Below are 24,521 nucleotides of genomic sequence, written 5' to 3'. Positions count from 1 at the left end.
AAAAAAATTTTAAAAATATTTTATTTTATTTTTATTTTAAAACAATAATTTCTAAATTAATTTATCTATTTAAATATTTTGTCTTTGCATCGTCGCTCCTCACACAACGCCTGCGCACTATCACCATTCAATGTCATACTAGTTTAGCATCAACAGCAGTGTACATAATTTACAACAAGCTCTATCTGTAGGCTGTCAAATACCATGAAATCATATGGAAAGTAAGTACTAACATTCTCCGTAAATGCATCTTCTTTTTCTTGTGGAATCCATCATCCTAGTGGCCCCACGACCAAATGTGCATCTTCATCTGGATAGTCAGGTAGGTGTTTGATCTGCATCAATCGATAAAGTCGATATCGACGAGTTCAGAGTCATCTTCATATCCTGATGCGGCTTCATCTGAATTGCTCAATTCAGCCTGAACTAGGAAGTTAGAACCATGATAATTAAGATCAAAGAAATTAAGTTCTGGTTTAGATGATAAATGGAGAAGAAATTGAATCTAGTAGGCATTTGCATGGCAATCAACTATCATTAAACTTGCTAATCTGTATCATTAGGGTGGTTCTAAAAGACTATCATGAACTGCAGCAGTAAGTATCGATGACAAACCTTTGCTTTGTGATATCTTTCAAGCATGCGCCTGTACTGCTGCCTTGCATCAGGCGAGTCTACCATTGATAGAACCCTTGAAACTGCTTCATCAACAGCTCCATCCACCTTTTGCCTCCTGAAAATCTTAGCTATGTCATCGTCATCGTCGTCGTCTTCATCGGTCATTTCTGGTTCAGCTCGAAACCCACGTAGACCAGCTCCTTTCCTACGCCACCGTAATATAGCCTTTTCGACGACACTAACAGTCCATAAGATTTCCCTGTACTTCTTTCTTACCTGATGACCTCTTACATGAGCCTGTCAACATAGACCAAAGACTAAAACAGTGACCCAAGAACATGATAATTGCTGGATAATTCGATCTTCATAGAGCAACATGCTAATTGGTCAAAAACAATATTGGTTATGGCAGCAAGAAATTGTAATCTAGCAACTTTGTTGAAGAACTTGTGAAAAACAAGTTAGATATTCCAACAAGAGAAGCCATCCATAGTGATGGAAAATATGAAAAATTTTGCAGATCAGAATGGAACTCAAAGAGATGCAAGAATTGAAAAGGCATGTGGATGAAGTAGAATTTATAATCTGGTGGCTAAGGCATTAATTGCCACATCCATGTTTGCATAGCAATATCAAATAAACATACTCAGCATACCTGTATCTTCACTACATGTTGGCGCAAAGTAAGAAAATCTCTCCGCCCCTTCCAACCCCGGTACTTTTTCTGGATAGATAGAGCTGCTCTATCGAAATTCTGATCTTGTGAACTATAAGAAGGCCTAGGAACCCTTGACACAGCTGATAGTCCTCTTATATCTCCTGGAGTCATGCCATAATCATCACAACTCAAACTGAGTGCAGTCTTTTGCTGCCTCTTCCTAAAAGAATGCGCACGGAAGGCAGCTTGTATACGTGCCGCAGCTAGAGTTGCATTTCTTACGGCTGCTAAAGAATCCTTCATCGAAAGTTCATCTTCATTTCCACCATGTTTTATGACACTCGATATGCTTTCGACTGCTCTTTCTGCTTCCACCTCAGAAGAACCCTCACAAATCTCACTTTCTTCAATAGTGAGAGAAGATAGATGACTAGTTAGAGCAACTTCTGAGAGATATCCAGCAAGACCCGTGTGGCCTCTAGCAGATGCTAGGAATCCTGGTGTTTTTCCAACTGGATCTTGTGCAGTGGGATCTGTGACTAATTCAGCGGATGCACCAGCAGCAAGAAGTGCAGCAACCATTTTCTCTCTGCAAAGTAAAACAGTTTCACCTACATCAGCAGATAATCCATAAGTTAAATGTTATCAAAATGTTGGATGTAAAAGAGAGAGAGAGTTTCTTATTTGTCCAGGAAACTTGACTAAATCATTATTTGTGCAAAGAAAAGCAACATTGCTGTATGGAACAAGATTATACTTGGTCCCAAAAGTAAGCACTAGCCAAAGAGCTCACACATTAAGTCCTCATCCCAAACAATTTAAGTTACCTGCCACAGTATGCAGCCCAATGGAGTGCAGTCCATCCATTTTCATCACGGAAATTTATGCCCACACCATGCTCAAGAATGAGATTCAAAGCCCACTCGTATCCAAGACCAGAAATAAGATGTATAATGCCATGTTCTTGCTTGGATAACAAACAGTCTGCTTGTTTGTTGTTTTGATGTTTCATCGACAACCAGTTCAGCAGCTTGTCTTTTAACAGTTCTTGCATAATCCAGTCTTTGGTATCTAGTGAATTATCACAACCAATTTTGAGTGTCTCAATAATTTTCTTCCAATGCTCATCTGTTGCTTTAAGTTTTCTAGACTTCCCTACTTGATTGTCCATAGGACCTTTTTCTATTGTTGAATTATCATATTCACACAGTAGCATTTGAGAAAGTCTAGCAAGGAGCAATATTTCTTCAGAATCTTTTGCAGTACCAGCAATGGATAAATGATCTATATAGCTAGAGGTGGTTAACTTAGCACGAAATTCAAATTCTCGCACCTCACTGCAGGACTCCCTGTTCCCAGATGTGATACACAGAGTAACTTTACCAGTACTATGTTGAGGAGCCTGGCAACGCAGTACACCTTCCTGGACAATTTCAAGTGGAACCTCGATGTCACCAAACATGACTGCCCAAGAAGACTCCAGTGGATCACAAAGAAACTCCCCTGTAATGATAACCTGAACACCATATTGTTGTGTCAAAATATAACTGATGATAACTCAGTTCAATAGAATAATGAAAGCTGCATAAAGGGTTCTCTTTATAGTTTAAGTATTTTAAAAGAAAAGTAGTTCTGCATATTTGACAATATAATTATTAGAAACATGGGAGAATAAGATATTGAAATGATTTTTTTACGTTCTGATCCTATTAAAAGAAAAACAAAACTTAGCCTTAGCAATAGGGTCAGCTGGCCAGTTTTATTATTGATCTATATAATCATCAGTTAACACTAGTTCATATCAGGTATCAGCAACATGTTCAGCAATAAGCAAATTCTAGAGAAAAAAGTGTGCCTTGGTGCTGTCATAAGAAAATGCCCATTCTGGAGAAACTTCACATATGCTGAATCGACGTTTCTGTGAACTTAAATCTGTTGCAAGAGAAGCTCCAAATTGACTATGACAAAAAATGCTAGAAAAATCTGCTGAATTTGTATTGTTTTCCAGAGCTATGGGGATAGTTTCAATCCAACCAGAGCTAGTTACTTTTCTACCATTTGCTTCAAAAGTATCTTCTGCAAATGAATGGTGTTCTCCAAACATCTTGAGTTGGGAAATAGCACTAGGTGACTCAATCGAGTCCTTGGAACCTAAAAGAAATCTTCTCGTAGCAGATAGTTGGAGATGTAAATCACTCTCAGAAATTTCATGACCATTTGGTTTATCTTCTGCTGTACAAGAACTCAAATTCTCAGATGCACCAAAGGAATATATGGACATATTTTGTCTGCCTGAAAATGTAGGTAACATATCCTGTAAAGGGACACATATCAGAATATTCTTCCAAACGAAAGGTAATGATCAGAAAGTAGAAATCATACCAAACACTTAATTTTCACTGACAAAACTTTAGAACGCTACAAGTACAGAAAAAATGATGAGCCTGGGAAAACAATATGACATACTGAAGCTTTTTGAATTGTCAAACAAAGATATGTAACAGAATAGCTATACTTTGGTTATTTTATGAACCAAAAACTCCTTGAGAGGCAGCACAAATCTATGTTCCATATCAAACAAACTAAGAGAGTTAAGATTCCTTATTCCTTACTGATTCATGACATAAAGTCGTTAACAAAACCCAATTTTAAGTGTGCTTACGCTAGAAATTGAATAATCAGGAATCCCATTGCAGGCCAAGAAATCGGAACTTCTTCCATGGGACTCCATCCTTGCAGATTTTGAGCTTAGCTGGAGTACATCTGTCCACGAAGGAGAATCCAAGCATAATGGTTGATTTTGTTGTGATTCATGGTCACCTGGAGGAAGATTGCAGATATTTAATTTACTGTCAAATGTTATGAAAATAAGAACAAAGATGCTTCACGGTGCAATGTTCACATGCCATCAGGACTACTTGTCACGGCAAGCATATGAGACAGTTTGCAATACACCAAAAATAATTATTTAAAATGATGTGTAACTCTAGAAGAATTATTATATATATATATATATATATATATATATATATATATATATATATATATATATATATAGAACCACAGTTGATACGAACTATCAGTGAATTCACTGTTATGTGATCGACATCATTTCTGCCATTGAGAATGTAGTGGGGGTTCTTTCACAGAGGAACTCAAGTGATAATGCTTTAAAAACTATAGTCAAATATCGCTAATGCTCAATTACTTAAAATGATGAAAGGTAGAGTAGGCCTAAAAGGTAGAAAGGAAAGGAAGAAGCAATAAGGATGGATCTTAGTTTTTTTCATGTTGTTTACTTGGGAGGATGAAAATTTATGTTGAAGTTCCTCTATTTACTTGGAAGGAAGGTCAGAAAGATGAAAAAACTTGAATATACCTCAATGATTCAGTCAGTGTCTTTGTGGGCATGATGTTGCCAGAGAAAAATGGGGTTGTGTGGTGGGGTGGTGTGGTTGTAGGTACAAAAAGTGTTGCAATTCATAGAGTCTTTGGAGGATTGGAAAGGAAGTTCATAAGAAATCGATATAAGGTGTAATTTCCCCAATAAAAAATGCAGTTGAGTAATTAGTCATTTGACACCTCAAAAGCCTTGTTTTCTTCCATTTCCACCACATCTCAGAGGAAGCAACGCAGAGGAAAATTTAACTTGTTTTCCAAGCACAAAATTCATTCCAAAAATATATATCCACCACTCAAGTAAATAGAGGTTGCATATCAAACTTGATTGTATATCATATACCAAAAAATACTGATTAAAGATGTACAAATAGATTCAAGTGATTTCATAAACTTCACTAGAAATATTCAAATCAATCAAGTTATCTTCAAATCTATTGGCACCTTTGAACATGTACATACAATGTCAATTTATTTTCTCCAACTTTAACATTTATCAGAGCTATGCTTAATTGCCCTATCATACTATTATTTTTTTTAATCCTTTCTAGCAATTTGAAACATCTGTTTTAGCATTCTCATTATTCTCATCTCAGCTGCATTAACTTTTGCATGTGTTTGTGTGTTGATTAATAGCCTAACATTTAGACATATAAAGAGTGGTGCAATCATATGATAGTTTATAAAACTTTTCCTTTAGCCTAAGAGACATACAATGATAGCACAAGCCTTCAGAAACTCTTTTCTGTTTCTCTTTAGCCTATTAATGGTATTCTCATTGTCATACTCTTCTTGTCGAGTAATAGCTCCATGACCCTTCAAAGGAATTTCATGTTCATCCATCTACTTCACCTATTTTTTTTCTTATTAGTGAAATAACATTGCATAAATTTACTACTTGTTCTACTTATCTTAATACCTTCAGTTTTCAAAAAAAAAAATCATAATTCAAGCATCAAATTTAGAAGTTAACCACCATTACTTTTCTGAATTAAACACACTAATCAGCTCCAACAATAGAGCATCATTAAGCAAAATCATTGTAGCCTAAAAACTATGAAGCATATTTACAAACAATAAAAGATAAGCTTAGTCTACAGTTGGTTTCCACAATGATGCCCATGCCAAACTAGAGCCAGTTTAGTGATAGACCATATGTATGTATTCTAAATCATATACATCTCTTGAGGCACTTATTGTACTGTTATTTAATCATATTGCTATTCTTTTTTCCCTTCTGATTTACCCATTTGGCTTGCAGAATAAATCTTAGGGTTGAACTGGGCCTTTGAAGGCTAATTGTCTCAAACAAATAAGTCAAAACAGCATGCTCTAGCCGCAACTTCAACGAGTAATACAGTACCTTTGGAAGCTTAAATGCTATTTATCACGTCAGAAAGGATGACCAGAGATGATAGGAAAATATCCTGGAAAGCAAATACCACAGGCATTTGTATCTTTAAATAAGTTTGTGGACTATCATGACAAGAAGTCATACAAAAGTGTGGTCAGTACAGGATGTTCCCCGATGCAAGGTCTGCAGCAGTTAGATTACAGGATAGTCCAAGTCTAGGCAATTTCCATATAGTTAAGTTTGAACTTTGAAGCATTTAATATTACGTGCCTCAATGGAATGTACTTCAATAGTGTAACTTTTCCATACAGCATGAACTAGCCAGAAGATTCTAAAGGTAAAATTGCTGTTCTTTCCAGACGGCACAATAGGACAGAGAAACTATGAGTGAGAGTACATATATAATCTTGAGTTGGAAGAGGTGTTCGAACATTGTTCCATGTCTCAACACATGCATGGAATGGTATGTTTCGCTTGTTTCAAGTAAAAGAGGATGAGCTTTTAATCTATCATCTTTTGATTGAACAACAGGTCATCCATCAGAAACTTCATCAACTTGTTCAATTTTAGCATAGTTATACAACTGAGATCAGACTGCCAGTTGGACCTGAAAAAACCAGAACCATATCCCTATGTGGCTTGGGCTAGTTCATAGATCAGATGTACAAAAAATGAGTCAGATCAACCACTTTTGTGAAAATTGGCTAGTTGAAGTCAGTTCAATTTGTCATAAGTTTGAAATATCAAAAATGCTGATTTGCAATTCTAAATAATTAAATTTGAGATAGGAAAATAACACCTTTTCATATTTTATCCTACCCTAATAACAAATATATTTAAAAAATCTAAGATCCTCCATTTAAAAAATAATCGCAAATCCATTATTCCAATTTTTATATCAATAATAATCTCATATGTACTAGTATTTTCTTTTTTTTTACATTTTAGTTATGTATTAGTAATTTTTATATCAATATGGTGTTTGTCCAGTTTGATCTCTGATTCAATTTATAACTATACAACAAATTATAATTTAGTAAAAGTAACATGTTTCTTTGTATTGTGGAATATGTTTTCACGATACAATTTATTAATTTTTTTCATTACCTAAATTTGAAAGGGAGTCTTGGTGCAACGGTAAAGTTGTTGCCTTGTGACTTGGTGGTTATGGGTTCGAGTCGCGGAAATAGTCTCTTGTAATGTAAGGTAAGACTGTGTACAATGGACCTAATGTGGTCCGACTCTCTTTGGGACCCCACACTGACGGAAGTTTCATGCACCAGGCTGCTCCCTTTATTACCTAAATTTATAGTTTATAATAAAATTAATAAATTTGTAGCTTCATCTATGTCAGTTTGGCAATGGACACAACTGAGTCAATGTTCTGGTTGACATGCCATTCAACAATTGACCTATTTAGCTTGACAGTTGAACCAAGGACCCAGAAGTAGCCAATTAAATTTCTGGTTCTCTTATTGTGGAATTTTCATGTGCTACAAAAAGTATTCATGCAGAATAAAAGCATAAACTAAAAGGTTGAGAGAATATATAAAATCTCAAACAACATGACAAATAATTTAGCAATTGATGGATCTACAAAACTACCTGAAATTTTAGGCAGCTGAACAGTGGCATAATTTTGCTGCTTTCTAACTTCATTAACTCGATGTCCTGTATCTGATCCTTGGAGAAGATTTTCATGTGCTAAAGAAACCACTGTTCCTCCATTAGGAAAACCTTCTAGGACTTGTATATCATCATTCTCACAGGGATACTCTAGTAGATTTTCTTTTAAGTAAATGGAATTATCATCATCATCCAAATTGAGCTGTGCTTCAAGATTCTGCAGTACGCGGTTGACCTCTGGCTGTGAATTTTTATCAGAATTTTCTAATCTTTCAAATTTATTATAGTGGTTCACATCAAAGTTCTCTAAGACAAACTTAGAATTGACGTCTTCTGTTGATCCTGGACTATAAGAGCTCTGAGATGGTTCATATAATGCAGTAGTTCCAGACATATAGCCTCTGTCTGAGTTAATAATTGTTGAAGTATGATTTAAATTTGAATAAGACTCAATGGAGAAGTTTGAGGTTGATCCAGAAACGTATCTTCCCTGGGTGACAAAAAAATAAAATGGTGATAAGCAGATACAGCACTCAATCGGCATGTGGCAGAAACATGAAATATCATCTTGTCTTAGTAATGTGCCTTCTATCATTTTAACAGTCTTTCTATCATTTATTCTTTGATCTTTTGCAAAGACAACATAATGAGTGAAAAGACTTTGAGCAACAAACCTCATCCACTTCTCTGTAGTGAACAAGAACAATGTGTTCATACTCCCTGAAAAGAAATATTTAAGTACATTACAACAATTATACCAGAAAGTACTAAAGTCTATTAACAATAGGTAAATAGTTTGAAAATATCTAGAGGAATATTAGTGTTTACATGATATCCTGTCAATATCTACAATAGACATTTGCAAACATTAATAAAACACCATTTATTACATCTACATCAAGAAAGATTAATGAATTTAACGTTGCAAAATAGCAGTTGTATGGACTAGCTCGAAGAACATATATTAGGATTTAGGATTCAGGGTTTTAGGATTTAAGATTTCGGGTAATAGAAATATGGAGTGTTCACTCAGTGGCAATGCTTGTGTAGGTATCCAACATGAGTATTGAGGGAGTAAATGAAGAGTTTGAGTATTAGAAACAATAATGGTAGATTGGTAAGTTTACATTAACAAATATCATAATTCTTGAAATATGGTTATCCTACCAAGAGGACAACATTTGATGAAGGGATACAAAACCTAGTAGTAAAAAGACTTGAAGAAATTAAATAGTTTCAAGTTCAACTAATGGATGTTTAATTATTTATTATGCAGGACTATCATGAAGGGGAGCCTTGGTGCAACGGTAAAATTGCTACTGTGTAATCTAGAAGTCACGGGTTTGAGTTGTAGAAACAGCCGCTTGCAATGCAAGGTAAAACTACATCCAATAAATCAAATGTGGTCCGACCCTTCTTCGAGATCTCGCATTGATAGGAGATTCGTGCACTGGACTACCTTTTCATATTTTTCACTTTTTCAACACTCTTTACCTATCTAATAATATGAGAGAGGCAACCGTTTCAAGGTTAGAGTTTATTGATTTTGAATCTGAATCAGCTAAGTCAAACGCATATCCTTTAAACTCTATGTCGTACTTGTATTATGTTGACATGAGTGCGTGCTAAGTTGTCTAGGTACATTAAGCATGAAAAGAAAATTAATTTTCAGAAAGAAAAAACATAAATACGAAGAGTACTACAATAGTCAACATCCAAAAATCTAGATGCTTCAAGAACATATACTATGGAGATATAATCCTGCATATGATTGGCAAGTAACCTAATTAGTTTCCTACACTAAAACTAGAATTATAAGAACAACTATCGTGGCAGGAGGAAGAGTTCGATGGAACGTAAACAGAGCTTAAAGAGTTAGTTGCAATATATTGTGAAAAATCTAAAACATTTGAAAGGGAGGTCTTGGAGCAATAGTAAAGTTGCTACCATGTGACATAGCAATCATGAGTTTGAGTCACGAAAATAGACTCTTACAATGCAAGGTAAGATTGTGTACAAATAAATCTTTCCCTGGGACCCCGCATTAACGACAACATTGTGCACCAGGCTACTCTTTTTTTAAAAAAAAAATCCAAAACATTTGCATGGCAATTGATGCTTTTATATATAAAGTTCCATACGGTGTGAACTTACGGATCCAACATCCAATAGCTACGCCTTTGGAAGTAAGGATTTTGCTCCCCATGGGCATAATAACAACTCAAAGCCTCTACATTACCAACCTACAAAAAAACTAAATTTCTGATAAAAATAGACACATCATGCAAAAAAGAAAAATAGGAGAAATAGAAAATACTACAGTGCTGATTTATTAACAAACCAAGAAAACAAAATATTTACGATCTGAGCTTCATGTGTGATGCTGATAAAAGCCAGGTCAGGTGCATGAAATAGAAGTTTATTATTTCTTAGTATAAATAGGATCAATGTCTTATACTTTTATTTCAAAGAGTATATTCCATTATCAATAATAAGAAATGAGTATATTCCATTATCAATAATAAGAAATAAATCTTAGTACAACTAAAGTATTGATCATAATGGTTCTCTATTAGAGAGCTATAAACAAGGCATGCTTTATTTATTCAGCCAATAACAGATACTGACAATGATAACCATCCATATTGTAATAATTATTCAGCAATATGAATCTTTCAGGCAAAAGTGGAGCTACATGGATCTTTCCAGCAAAGAGGAAAACAACAGAAATAATCAAAACACCCCAAAATCTGCCTCCACCTCTCCTAACACCACAGATTGAGCTTGACTAACTTCAGGTCCATATTATCTTAAAACATATCTTTTACTCAACATATGTTTTGACTGCAAATATTTATTCACAACTTTGTCATAAATACATGAGAAATATTGAAATATGTTGACCAGCATAATATGCAACAACACCCCCCCCAAAATCTTTATTAGACTAATAAGGATGCACTCATAAAGTCACAATTTTCCAATCCAACATTATGATAAAGTCTAGATTTCCTACATACTTGGAAAAGATCTCTAATTTTTATAAGTATCAGGGTCCCTATGTAATTAAAAGAAAACTACTACGGATCCTATGAAAGGATGACTACTTCATCTAGAATATGAGTTAAGCAAGTCATCACATCATCTGATCAAGGTTTTGTTGAGAAGCATACCAATGTATAGGTGAATGATTGATTTTGTGTCTCATATGTTTAGTCTCAACTTTTTATATCATGCTTCGGTGACACACAGTCACTCAAATCTTTTTTAAAAATAATAATAATAAGGATAGAGTCATCATATTTTAGAACAAGTAAAAAATATTTAGAGCAATATCACTTGTCAAATTTAAAGAAAAAGGTTTTAGTACTTTTGTAAGCCTTTTTAGGTCTAATTTGCAAATGCCCAAATAATCACCTTACCAGGGTCTTCACTTACTTTTTGCTCCATAGAATTACACCTTATCATAATGAATTATAACATGTTTTCTCTCTTTATCTAACAGATGACAAATCTAGAATCTCCAACAGCATGAACTAGAACTTAAGGAGGGTATTTTCTTTGATTATTGCTACTAGTAGATTTGTACATGGCTGGCATGTCAAGTTAAATTGGATAATCACTAATCTGGAAAACATAACCTAAAAGTAAAAGGCCAGCCTATTCCCCATGTTAGTCTACTGGTAGATTTATTCATGAATGGCATGTTAAGTTAACTTGGATACTCACTAATCTTGAAAACGTAAGCTACAAGTAAATGGCCAACCCATGTTACTCATAACTATAGCATATGTTAATTGTCTTTGAATATGTTCAAGTATCTTAACCAAATTTCTTGCATTTTATCATCCATTAAAGTTACACCTAGTCAATCTTTGAATATTATCATCTTCTCTAGAAACCCAATCAAGTTTATATTGTCATTCTAGACCCAAGTATTGGTGGTTAGATAGACAATTTTCATACTGAAAGGCATATAATATGATAGTACAAGTTGGTGCTGGTAAAACCACACTCACCGCCACATGCTCACCCACTATTGCCATCTCACTCGACAGAAGAACAAGAACAGAAAGGATGGCAATCCATCAAATTGGCAGGACTCCTCCCTGCAATCTATGTTCAATGCAAGAGCAGATTTCTACCACACGCGGACTCAATCTCTACCTTAGGGATCCACCTTAGTTGTCTGTGACATTTAACTTGTATTCAAGAGTTGGAGTCATCCATCTCGAGTGTCAAATATCTCATTGGTCACCTAGATGGTCCATGTCGGTGTCACCCAAAACAGATGGCATACGGAATGAGATTTTGATTCGTGCTCAAAATTATTGTGAAGGGATATGAACAATATAACTCTGCTGCAATTTTGTGTAAAATGATCTAGTTGCCAAAGCTTGCATAGATTTCAGACTGATCGATGGCTATGCTACAAATTATATGTTTATGGTCATAATTACAAGACGGAAAACCCCTCGAGCAAGAATGGAACCCAATGTCACCAGCATAATTGGATGCAAAACTTGCAAGCCGGCAAGCAAGTTTATTCTCCTCAGCTCATTCCTGGGGTAGAATTAACCATATTGAAAAATCTGTAATACATCCTCCATGAAATTGACTGCGAATATTACCCATCCCATTGGAGTGGAGAGGGAACAATGTTGTGAATCTGGTGCACAGTCAACTAAAAGAAGGCATGCTATATGAGGAAACTAGAGGCCTCTGGTAATAAAGATTTTTCCCACCACAAGGTCCAAACAGCTAAAACTTGGGAAGTATTTGATGATCATCCAACAAAGGAACACACCTTGGTATCCAATTAGTACTCAACATTGGTAAGGTATGCTATCACGTAATAGTCACTAGATTTATTGGAGCATGGATTCCCAAATAGTCACTAGATTTATTTCACTCTGCTGTGAGTACAAACAACATCAATTATTGGCATGATATTCCAAAGATCGCACACCGTTTGCTGACACATAGCTTCGATATGACATCCTAACTAACTGCTGTCTCATGCTATTGCTAGAGCTAGGACCACCTGACTAATCTAACGAGGAAGAGACTATTTATGTCAAAATGGGACCACTCAGGAGGCATATAAAGAAAGCTAGGCCTGTAAATTACTTCATAGAATCATAACAATTACAAATGCTTCCCTTAAGTAATTCATTTGGAAAACCAACGGTTACAAATGCTGGAAATTGCTCATGTTGCACCACCTTGTGTTCCATAAACCTATGAAACATGTAGAAGGTGTCTGTATCACTCCACACAATGTCCTGCAAAATTATTTATGGTGTCCTAAAATGTGGAATGAAAAACACAACTCTCTTCCTAAACCGTGGAATGAAGAGGAGCATGGTTCTCTTCCTAACTTGTGGAATGAAGTGCAACATACACTCATCCTAACTAGTGGAGTTGACAACAAAACAATTCACCCTTCTCCCACTTCCAACAATAACTAGTACCCTGAAATTTGGAGTGTGATAAGAGCAAAATTGTTCATAAAACATGGACCAGGTCCTTCAACTAACCTTAAGTCTCTCATGTGCTTCCCCAATGGTTCTTCCATTTTTCTTCCTCCGCCACGCATGTCCATCCTTACGGAAAAACCGAAGTACTTTACGATTGAAAAGAAACAAAGAACCACCTGCCGAATAAACCAGATTCCATTAAATAATAGGAATGGAACATTAATAAAAATGCTGAATTCTTCAAGTATAAAAAACATCTTTTACTAAGTGGAAGGTGGGGTGGCTCTGGAGAGATAGGAAAGCGCTCATAATTTTTTAAGATGAAATGTACTTCAGAAGCTTTCAGCCATCGTTTCTGAGCTTCTTGGCGAAGCACATCAATATCGAAACCTGGAATAAGACCAATGGTCATTCAACAAACTAGCAAGTGAAAGAAAGAAACAGACATCTAATTCCTACAACTCCAAACATACGTGAATAGAAGCGAACTAGATTGAAGCATTCAAATAGAGTTACTAATTTCAATCTAAAAACTCCATCTTTAACTAAAGTCCATGTTTTGTAGAAAAATACAACCAAAACAGCAAACTAATTCATCAAAATCAAACTTCACTTAAATGTTCAAAAAAAAAAAAAGGGAGAAAACATGTGATCCTAACACTACTTCCTCCAAAAGGCACCAAAAATACAAGGTGACGCTAACTGCTATCATATAATGTACAAAACAAATCTTTCCGTCTCTAGAAATAACCCGCGCCAGCGCCACAATAACTCAGACTCCGAATTCCTCGAGATTCGTTCCTCGAGAAATTGGGTGTACGTACAAGGCGAGAGGCCAAGAAGAGAGCTGAAGTCGACGAAGGCATGACCAAACCAAAGAGTATAGAAGCAAACAACGAGAGATCAGTTCAGTTCAGTTCGTACCGTGCTGCATCTCCCGAGTCCAAGGGAACAACTCCGGTGCCGGCCGCCGGCTGCAGCTGCTCAACGAAGCCCAGAAAACGAGAGGGGAAAGTGAAGGGATCACCAAGGAAAGGAATTGGAGTCGATAGGAAACTCGTAATGGACGGGAGAGGCTTGAAAAAACGTCATTTTTGGGAGGTGAGGAAGCAGACGCTGTCGCATAGATTTGTTTCTACGAGCGGCAGCGTTGCTGCAATGGCACTCGATGTTGTACGTCCGCCTGCAAGACAGCAACTACAGGTCTACAGCCGTTAGAATTATATGCGGTCACTTGCCAAAATAATAATAATAATAAATAATAATAACAATAATAAAATATAATCGACAAATTTCGTAATTTTTCAAACACATATCTTTTAATTTCTTTTTACATTTTACGCACCCAAATTTCTAAATTCTCTAAAAGGCATCCATTAAGCATGGGTCTACAATGTTGCTAGTTAATAACTCCTAACAAAAATTTTTAAAAAAACCATGTGGAACCGACCCCTGCCACATGAACGCGTTCATGTGAATCACTCCTCCACCACTCTTCCACGTCATCTTTAAGAAGTTATTAACGCTCCACGTCATGTGGAAAGAGATTAAGGAAGTGTTATTAACACTCCTTTAACAAGCGTTGTAGATGCTCTAAGCTTGTGTTAGCCTGCTAAAAGTTGTATATGGTCCGTCCTATTTTAAGTTATGACATAAATACCCTTGAATTTTTTAATATTAAAAACTATAAATTATTTTTTAAAACATTAAAAATTAAAATAAATACTTTATATTTTATTGAATATTATATTAAACCTAAATAGGTCCATGCCAATCATTAATCATCAAAATAACTTTGCATCCCATTTTTATTTCCCAAAGTACTTCTCCTTATCGAGCTAGTTCGAGTGCATAAAAAGTGAATCATCGATCGAGTCAACTTCAAATTATGGCAAGTATAAATCGTAACTATTATATGTTATAGCAATTACGATTTGTACTACTATATAATGGGTGAAAGATTCTATTCAACTAAGTCAATACGGATCAATGATATATTATAATAGTTATGATTCATATTTATTAAAATATATGATGTATCGTAATAATTATAAATTATAACTATTATAAAAAATTTAACAATTATGATTCATGATTTGTATTGGACAAATCCTATTCAATTTACATGGATCAAACTTAAGAATATTAATCTTTTAAGAATATTCAAATAAAAAAATATCTTTTTAATTTTTATTTATTAATTAATTAATGGTCAGATTATCTTCTTCATATACTAACAAGTGGTCATAATATTTGCCACCTTCAATAAGACTGATTTAGCTTGAGTGTTATAAGAAAACATTGATTGATGTTACAACAAAGACGACAACGACGACGACAACAACCAAACATATATCATCAAACCATTCACTTTGTTGACACTGATAATAATAATAATAACAATAATAAAATACAAGTAGATTCATATCCATATGTGAGAAATTAGGGAATTGAAGGAAGTGGATTTTTTTGATCAAAACCATTATCAAGGGGATCAAAATCAATATCAACTCTCATTTGTATTTTATCCAACTATCAACATACTGACAATAAAATGAAAGCCTTGAAAGACATTTTAATGCTAATCAAATCTTGAAGGACATCTTTGTTCTCAACAGAGTATATCTAATTGCTCTAGTGTGTGCTCAAAAGAAATCTTGTTAGCAAACAAGGAAAATATAATTAAGCTACAAAAGTTGAGTTCATCTTATCACATGGCTAAAGAACAAAAGAGAAGAGGTTAATTATAAACAACTTAACTAACAAGATCGTACAAAAAACTGCATTTGTGGATATACTAACAAGATCATTAGACAATGCCATCAATCTAATGATCCAATCTCAGTATTAGTTAAGTCATACATGGTAGAAAAGTGAGATGATGCATGCTAGTATTATGCATTATCCTTGTTAACCACAAAGGAGAAATTTGAGAGCAAAATAAATACTAACATAAATTTTTAATCAGTGTGTTCCGCTCAAATTAAATCATTATGATCACCTCCTTTCTACATGAAGTAGTTATTTCTTGCTAATAAGAATAGTAAAAGCATACGTACATTGCAAATGTTCCTTCGTGGAAGATTATAGCAATTCATAATCATTGGCTTATAGACATTGTAGTTTTCCTGTGTCTAATAGCGACAGACAAGATACTATAGCCAATGAGGAACCATAGAAATTTATAGTTGACGCAAAGGTTTGCTAACATACAAAACACTACTTAGCACAGAGATGCGAATTAGATTTAGCTAGTTTGATTACGCAATCCAACCAGACATGTAGTTGCTAACACTTGGCCCAGGTGTTGTTGCGGCAAGTGCCATTTGATCAGGGTGGTACCTAGAATGAAAAGGAAGAATTCATCAGGCATACACAATTAATTGTTGATGATAATTCAATCATAATTGGCATCTTTCTGTCTTTCACATTGAGTTGTACAGAGATAAACACTGTGAACTAGCAAATCCAAAGGAGCTTAATAGCAATAGGAGTTACCCGATCTGCAGAGTAGGTTCACATTCTATGGGTTGAAAGAACCCATCACCCTGTGGTTGGGGCTGCTGACGGCCATAAGCTACAGCATGAGCAGTCGGATCCCACAGTTGTTGATTGGCTTGAGTGCTTTCATCCAACTGCATGCATCTCACATAAACAAGAAAACCATAGCAAGCAACTCGATATGATCATTTCTATTTTATTTAAGAAATAAAAATATTGTATTTCAAGGAAAAGATGGCCTGTGTACATTATCTATAACATGGTCGTTGGTGTTAAGAGAAGACAAATTTTGATATGGTTGATACAATTAAACAAAAAAATAAGTTTTTTGACTCCAATATATAAGGCCATTAATTAAATATTATGAGAATTAGTTGTTTCATATAATATAAATAAATTTTTAATCACAAAAGTCTATCGATCTATCTTATCCTTAATGTGACCAAAGAATAAAGCCGTTTGCAGCTGTCAACAATAAAAAATGTTTAGTTTTAATGATAATGTGATTTGCATGGTATGATTCAAAATTAATATTTTTGTGCAACTAATAATATGAGTATATGACCTTTATAATTTAAAATTTATAAAACTATTTTTTATTTTAAATATGTGAAATAACGTATATAGCTGCTTACCCTTCTCTTCAGAGCTTTATTAGCTTCACAAAGCATTTGTTCCTGTAGATCAATGACCTCGTTACTAATTGTCAAGATAACGTATAAAAATATTATTTTAAGATAACTACACAATGCATTAATTGGTACCCGTCTCTGCAGATCTGTGAGTTGGTCAAGCATGTATTGTGTCTGTGAAAAAAAAATGAAGTATTAATAATACATGTTTTCAACATCTAACAACTAATATTTGATAGTAACTCTGACCATTAATTGGCATATGCAAAAATGATGTTTATTTCTATCAGAAGAAACTAACCCTGGTAGATCTTATTTGTCTTAATGATACATCAAGTTGTCGCTCCAGTTGTTCAAGTTCCTTGATGGAAAGTGGCCCCAAATCCTCGCCCAAAAGATTTCTAAGATACAAAGACCATTTAGAGATTTGCTTATGAAATTATTCCAAGAATTGTTTTTGCACAAACTATAATTAATCTCAAAGGTCAAACAAACTCACCTTTGTGATCGCTGTAATGCTTCAACACGTGTCTTAAGTTTCAGATACTCTTGTTGACTAGTCTATTTTGTAAATACAATATAAAAGAAAGTTTTTAGATTTACAAGTTGTAAAAATAAATCAATATAATGAATTAAAAATAAGAATGGAGGGGCATATTATAAATATTCTTAGAGCCCCATATCTAGACGGAGTACTTCCATGTATACTAAATTGTTCATTCTAGCTTCCTAGAAGTGAGGGTGGTATTATGTATATTGGGTCCACTATTAACCATCAAATAACTATTTATTAGTTAATTACAAAAAAAAACAAAAAGTAAAATACGTTCTGCACTATAAATTATTAATATTGAGTATTTAAAATTGTTAGAATGATTTTAAACTATAAGAAAGGAACTTAGATGTTGATCACTTAAAATATGTGATTCAAGCAACTTCAACTTACAAGTGGATAAGTTGAATGTGTAGATGAAAGAAGAGTTGACAAGTATATCAAAGATTGAAGAGTCTGATACATGCAACACTAAGTTGGATGAGAAAGTTCCGGAAATTTTACTAACTTTCTTTTGATATGGCAAACATTGATGTGTTTAATTTCCTGCTATAATAAGATTAAAAATTTAAGACAACTCATGAGTGGTTGAAGACCTATATGGCAATCTTGCTCATGTCAACATGAAGATCTCTATAATATAAAAATACATGGTTGCAAAGATTGATAAGCTTCTCAACATTTGCTTAATGATTATAGTTTTTAGAGTTCCTAAGTCATTGACCATAGTTTTTAGACTTTTGATTGATCAATGACACAAAAATTTGAAAGAGTATGATTCAATTTATGTTAGAGTTTTTCAACTACTAAAGCTTTACAATGTGATCAATCTCACAAATAGCTATTGGAGATAGCATGGTGCATATCAAAAGAATGGAGGATCGTTTAATTAAGGGAATGTATTGTAAACAAAAATTGATATATACGTTTCATCCATATTCATTTTGAAGATGAATCTTATCTGAATATTATAATTTGATGTTGACTAATTTAGACTATCTTAAGCCATCTAGTCCATGCATCTAGGTTATGCTTAGAGAGTATATATGTATACAAAGGATCATGATGCACAATGTTATGCTAAAAGAAAATAGAAGAAAATTGAATTGTTTAGTGAAGATAAGTTTCATGTGTTCCATAATCCACTTTCCATCTTTTTTCCACTTTGTTTTGTTCTCAACAATGGCTATAATCTAGATTTAAAGAAACAAAATCTAGAATGAAGATTTAAAGTACACATTAAAAAATTGCTCAAAAATTTAAACATCAAACTAAATAATAAATGAAAAACTTTAAACTTCTAATTACAAAAGAATAATTGTATGATAACCTGAGAATAATATAAGAAATTATGATTGTAACTTGCATTTTTCAATATTCTAGATATTTTATTAGAACATAATTGATATACATATGAGATATCAACTCTCTATATAAATCTAACAAAATGGATAAACTAATTTAACCATATCACAATACTCAAAATTATCTATTTTGACCATCATTGTCTAATCTAAGTTTTTTTAATATTAGATAGACAGTCTTTTTTCTTAATTTACCTACTTATTAAATCCGAAGTATAACTTATGCATATTCAGAAGTTGATCTCTAAAATATTCGTCTCTAATGGAAAGGAATGTAACAAGAAAAGTTAGTGAAGAAAGATGTTAGACAGAATGAAATCATGAATAAAATTAATTTATTTTGGAGTTCATTTTTTTCTCCTCTTGTATATATCCAGATATTGCTAACTAGGGTAGGCTGAATTAAGACATCTGTCATGACAATGTAGGTCAAATAGAAATGGAAACCTTAATATACCACTCTTGCATACCTGCCCCATTTATTAACCTACACTTTTAAATATATAAACAGTAGAGAATTCATAATTTTCATTCTTAAAGACTATATTCCAGTAAACATTCATAGCTAATAACATTTTAGAAAATGGAAATTTGTCTCTACTAAATTCTAAAATATATTATGGCAAACAAATCCTTTTCCCAAGTCTTTATTTATCATTAAAATATCTTTAAGTTGTGAACTTCAATAAGTCAACTACTAGCGAGATGGCATACAAATTAACATATAATTTAATTTTATTTGTTTATAAAATGGCTCTCATTAGATCATGATTTTGTGTCACTTAGTCAATCCAAACTTCAATAGATAATCTCTAACTCTTAACAGGCACTCATATCCATGAGATGATCATATAACCCATGGATATATGATCATCGTATATCCATGAGATGGAATTATTAGTGGATATTTATGAACCCAAAACACATTTATGGTATCTTATTTCATCCCATCGGAATTATTAGTTCATGTCCAAATAAACTAACTTTTATATTGAAATGTAAATCTAAGCATATACAACTTGTGAAGATCATGCAATTAATGATACTCATCATATATAGTTTAGTTGATAATTTAATCAAGATGAGCATGTTATGTATATGCTATTCATCACTCAAAAGTATCATTTTGTTTTGAAGTTTTAATTTTCAATTGAAATAATATGGTATCAACATTAGCACATTTTAGTAGACATGAGATATATTAAAATGAATTTAGATAAATTTTACTCTTTTAATTCTCTTTATTTAGTTCATTTATTTAAAAAAAATAATTAGTTAAATAATCATTTAAAACTTTGGCATATACCAAAATACACCATGATAAATTCATATGATTAAAACTTATTTAAGGTCTTCTATTTAGATTTTTTATTTTTAATATAAATTCAATATCAATTAAATAGGTGGATTGAAAAAGAATTTTACTATTTTATGTTAATGTATGTTTAGTTAAATTCAAAGAAGTTTTACAAATTAAATCTTTACAAGTTATAAAAACACAATGAACAATCATTTAAATCCTTAGAAGAATTTATCTTAACCTATCTCAATGCGTCTCAAAGTATACTAAACTTTGTTGAATATCTCAATGACATATGATACTCCTAGGTACATGCGACATAGGATATAGTTAATATCCCTTGCAGACCGATGCTGAAATTTAATTTATGAGAATGATAAATTTTCTACTCTATCAGATAGTATAGCTCAAGATTTCAAACCATGTGCTATCTATCACCATCTTAGCTAATTCATAGCATATGATCTTCCAAAGACTCCTTTCCACTCTCTTCCTATAAGATTCCTTATCAACAACTTCTGGGAATAAAAAGAAAATTTTTGAGGACAAATCACTCAAAACTCTTCTTCACAAATCCAATGAGTTGGACAGATAAGACAATTTTCATTTAACAACTCGTGAGTTTTAGATAATTTCAATTGTAATTATACACTAACATTTATATGCACCCACAAAAAGTGGCGGAGAAATAAGATTTTTGTGCATTATTGTCATTTACCTTAAATAGAATTGAAGAAAATTTACATTTATAAAATAGATTCAAAGACAAATTATTGAAAACATTTGATGCTTTTTAATCATCAAATTATCTATAGTTTCAAATATTCATTCATTATCGCTTACTCCATATTAGATATATATTTAATTGATATATTTCTATTGAGTAAATATAGAAAGAAAACAAAAATTGTTATGCAAATATATAGTGCAAGAGAACTTTTCAATGACAATTTACTTGAGTCTCCCTTGATATTATATTTGTTTCTGGTGCCCCATAGCTGCACTTTTGATACCTCTCAAGCGTCTTCAACATACTGCACAATTAATTAAAAAAACATCATCAGATTACAACCGGACAACTTTTTCATTAAAAAAAATGAGCAAATGAGCTAATAAAAGTATCAGTATAATCAATTAAGCAAATCTATAAAAATTAAAAGGTCAGTGTTATTTTTTTTCTACCATTGTAAATTTATATATAACAATTAAAACCGAAACTGATGTTTTCCACTATCACCCATTTTCCATTTTCTATGAAAGATACGTTCATCGCATTAGATAATTAAATAAATTTATGAGATTTACAAGCAAAGTGCAGTACCTAGTAATTTGATATCATGCGGAAAATGAATTAGATTTAAAAGACTTTCGATTAATATGTCAAACTATATAACAAAGGGATCTAACTTTGCTCCCATTCATTATGAAAAATATAATGTAAAGCATACGTTAAAACTATTATAGATAAGAATACATGGGTTTATCTTGTCGAGTAATTAGACCTTCAACTTTAAGATAGATACAGGTAAAGCCAAAGGAGCATATCAGGTGGAAGTATAGGAAATAACTTATTCAAGATTGTGACAGCCGACCTGTACGTGTAAATTGTTGGATTGAGGTTATATTACCTAGAGCAGTTTTTAATTAAATCAAGTGTTTTCAACTTCAGAAATTAATTGATAGCACGTAATTATATGTAGGATAAAACGGTTCCTGCTCAAAGGTTTTGTGTGGAATCACGCGCCAGCGACAAAGCAATAAGAGAATCTGCATGTTAGTAAATTCTGAGAAACTCGTTGTCAAATCAGAGACAAGTAGGATACGGATAGAACTCGAAGAAGCAGGCATCTATGTACCAAATGGTTCCAAACAATGAAAAGACTAGAGATGAGCAGAAAAAGGACCAGAAGTCTAGAAGGTAAACCGGAGTGTCTGCAGGAATGAGTCGAATGAACAGAATAATGAAAGGCCAAAAAAACAAGGTTGCATCACTGGAAGAACCAAAAACCTGAATTTCTTCATAAGAATTATGGAAGTAAATAAAATTAAAATAACTATATGGATAGCAAGGATGTATCTGAGAGCCAGAGGAGAAAGACAAATATTAGTTTGCAGGAAATACCGTTAACTTTACAGTCAAAATGATAGATGAGACGTTTTCTTAAGGGACCAGCTAAAACCTAGTGTTCTTCACCACCAGTGTGACAGATGAAAGATCTAATCCTGCACAGAATCTAAACAAAATGATGTCCTTGAAGTGATCCGTTCGCAGAGGATTTAAAAAATTAAAATAAAATAAAACTATACAAGAAACACAAACCCTAAAACTTTGAAGAAGTACATAAGAACGCGAAATTGACGACTTTGTTTCCTTCTAAACTTTCCTCTTTAGCTAGCAGAGGCGAATGGAAGAGAACCAAATATCTCATATTAAAAAAAGTGAACAAATGTAAATGCAAAAAGATCTTAGATATCTATCTCAAGCCATAGCCAGTAGAACAACCGAGCACATATACATCTCGATTTATGTTTACTCTCGCAGCTCCAGAGCTCCATCGTGAGACGGTGGTGCATCATTAAAGCAGCTAGGAGCACCTAAACATTTTCGTGCGCGTAGCAACTATAAGAAGGCTTAAAACCGAGAAAAACATGGTTTACTTGGATTAACAATTAGTTATAGTCAAGCACGAATAGAAACTGAACGGATAAACAAAAGTTCAAGCTAGTTTAGCTCTTCCAAATTTCGCTAAATTTCTTATCTTGTGCAAGCAGAAAATTTTATCTTTTAGATGTCTGATCCTTTACGTCATAAAATTCAGATCTGAACAACCACACAAGTCTTCGAAAGAAAAAGGAGAACTAAAGCGGAAAAAAAAACTTCCTTTGCACCATCTCGTCCTATTCATCATCAGATCTAGTCAACATTCTATTTCTTTCACAAAATCGGAAAATCAACAAAAAAAAATTCTAAGCTAAGAAACAGATCAAAGCGGAAATCAAAGACGCAACCAAAAAGGGTACATCTATATCCTAGATCAAATCCGTGTCTGCTGATCACGCGGGTCACTTACTTGGAGTTGCTGGAGAACTCATAGAGCTTCCCACGGTTGGAGAAGACGATGAGAGCAACTTCAGCGTCGCACAGCACCGACAGCTCGTAGGCCTTTTTGAGCAGCCCGTTCCTCCGCTTAGCGAAGGTGACCTGCCGGTTGATCTTGTTCTCGATCCGCTTCAGCTCGACTCTGCCCCTCCCCATGATCGCCTCCCTCTCACCAGATCAACAACAAGAATAATTAAGAAGAAAAGAGGGAGCTGCTTTGCACTGAGAAAGGGAAGGGGAAACCAAACCCCACTTTCTATATATAGCAAGGATGGAGTTCAACTGCTGAAGGCGACCTGTAACAGCGCACCACTCTTTTAACCCTCGGAAACCCCATTTTCTCACTCCGCACGCAAATATCTGTGCGGTCGAGTTGCGTGAGGTCGAGATGCGTTCAGCGGCAGCTCTTCGACGTCGGATGCGGGATTCGTACGGGCACATTCATGCGGTGAGGCGCAGAAGAGCCTCGCACTACCAGCGGGCGCCATGAGAGAGCGAGCCACCGCGTCGGAGGTGGCGGTGTCATTCAAGGGACTGGTCCCACGGAGCTTCCTTACGTGTCGGCCGGAGAGACGTGCGTCGGACGGAATCCGCTGCACGACGCGTTGGAGGGGATCCAATCATGTCGGACATAACCTTATTCGAGCGCCCAATTAATACATTACTTTTGCTTTCAAAATAAACATTAAAATTTAATATTATTATAATTTAAATATACTAACTATATAGATCTAAGCAAGTGTATTAATATAAAAATTATAATTATTGCATGATTATTAATATGCTAAGTGAAAAATATATTATGATTGTTTTAAAAGAATTCAAAAGTAAATATAATGGAGAAAGAAAAGAAGAAGTGGATGTTCTAATAAAAAAAATTATGCTCGGAGTTGGAAAAGATTTCTTTTTGAGTGGATAATTGGCAATCGGAAAAGA

At 33.9% G+C, this 24,521-nt stretch overlaps 2 protein-coding genes across 3 annotated transcripts; both read right to left on the bottom strand.

The window, feature by feature from the left end:
• Window positions 1-127: 127 nt before the first annotated feature.
• On the bottom strand, window positions 128-14,182 carry LOC141845040 (calmodulin-binding transcription activator 4-like). Of its 2 annotated transcripts, XM_074733053.1 has the most exons (12): window positions 14,060-14,182; window positions 13,400-13,525; window positions 13,196-13,311; window positions 9,810-9,898; window positions 8,330-8,375; window positions 7,635-8,145; window positions 3,939-4,096; window positions 3,132-3,590; window positions 2,104-2,792; window positions 1,274-1,865; window positions 616-915; window positions 128-421 (listed from the first exon to the last, which is right to left on the bottom strand). In XM_074733053.1, exons 1-12 carry the CDS (start codon window positions 14,067-14,069, stop codon window positions 341-343), a joined length of 3,177 nt encoding a protein of 1,058 aa, XP_074589154.1. In that variant the 5' UTR covers window positions 14,070-14,182; the 3' UTR covers window positions 128-340. The 2 variants fall into 2 exon arrangements, with proteins under 2 accessions (XP_074589154.1, XP_074589155.1); XM_074733054.1 differs by lacking the exons at window positions 13,400-13,525; window positions 14,060-14,182 and having other exon boundaries at window positions 9,810-9,909; window positions 13,196-13,206.
• Window positions 14,183-16,395: 2,213 nt separating this feature from the next.
• Window positions 16,396-23,741, bottom strand: LOC141844896 (agamous-like MADS-box protein MADS4). Its single transcript, XM_074732868.1, has 8 exons — window positions 23,557-23,741; window positions 21,441-21,519; window positions 17,768-17,829; window positions 17,570-17,669; window positions 17,401-17,442; window positions 17,272-17,313; window positions 16,634-16,770; window positions 16,396-16,477 (listed from the first exon to the last, which is right to left on the bottom strand). Exons 1-8 carry the CDS (start codon window positions 23,739-23,741, stop codon window positions 16,396-16,398), a joined length of 729 nt encoding a protein of 242 aa, XP_074588969.1.
• Between the last annotated feature and the right edge of the window lie 780 nt (window positions 23,742-24,521).

The sequence above is a fragment of the Curcuma longa genome, chromosome 14 (assembly GCF_044706935.1).
Source record: "Curcuma longa cultivar G26 ecotype Majalengka, Jawa Barat chromosome 14, ITB_CL_G26_1.1, whole genome shotgun sequence".
NCBI classification, from domain to species: domain Eukaryota; kingdom Viridiplantae; phylum Streptophyta; class Magnoliopsida; order Zingiberales; family Zingiberaceae; genus Curcuma; species Curcuma longa.
The sequence above is the reverse complement of the archived record's forward strand: the minus strand, read 5'-3'. Positions and strand labels throughout refer to the sequence as shown.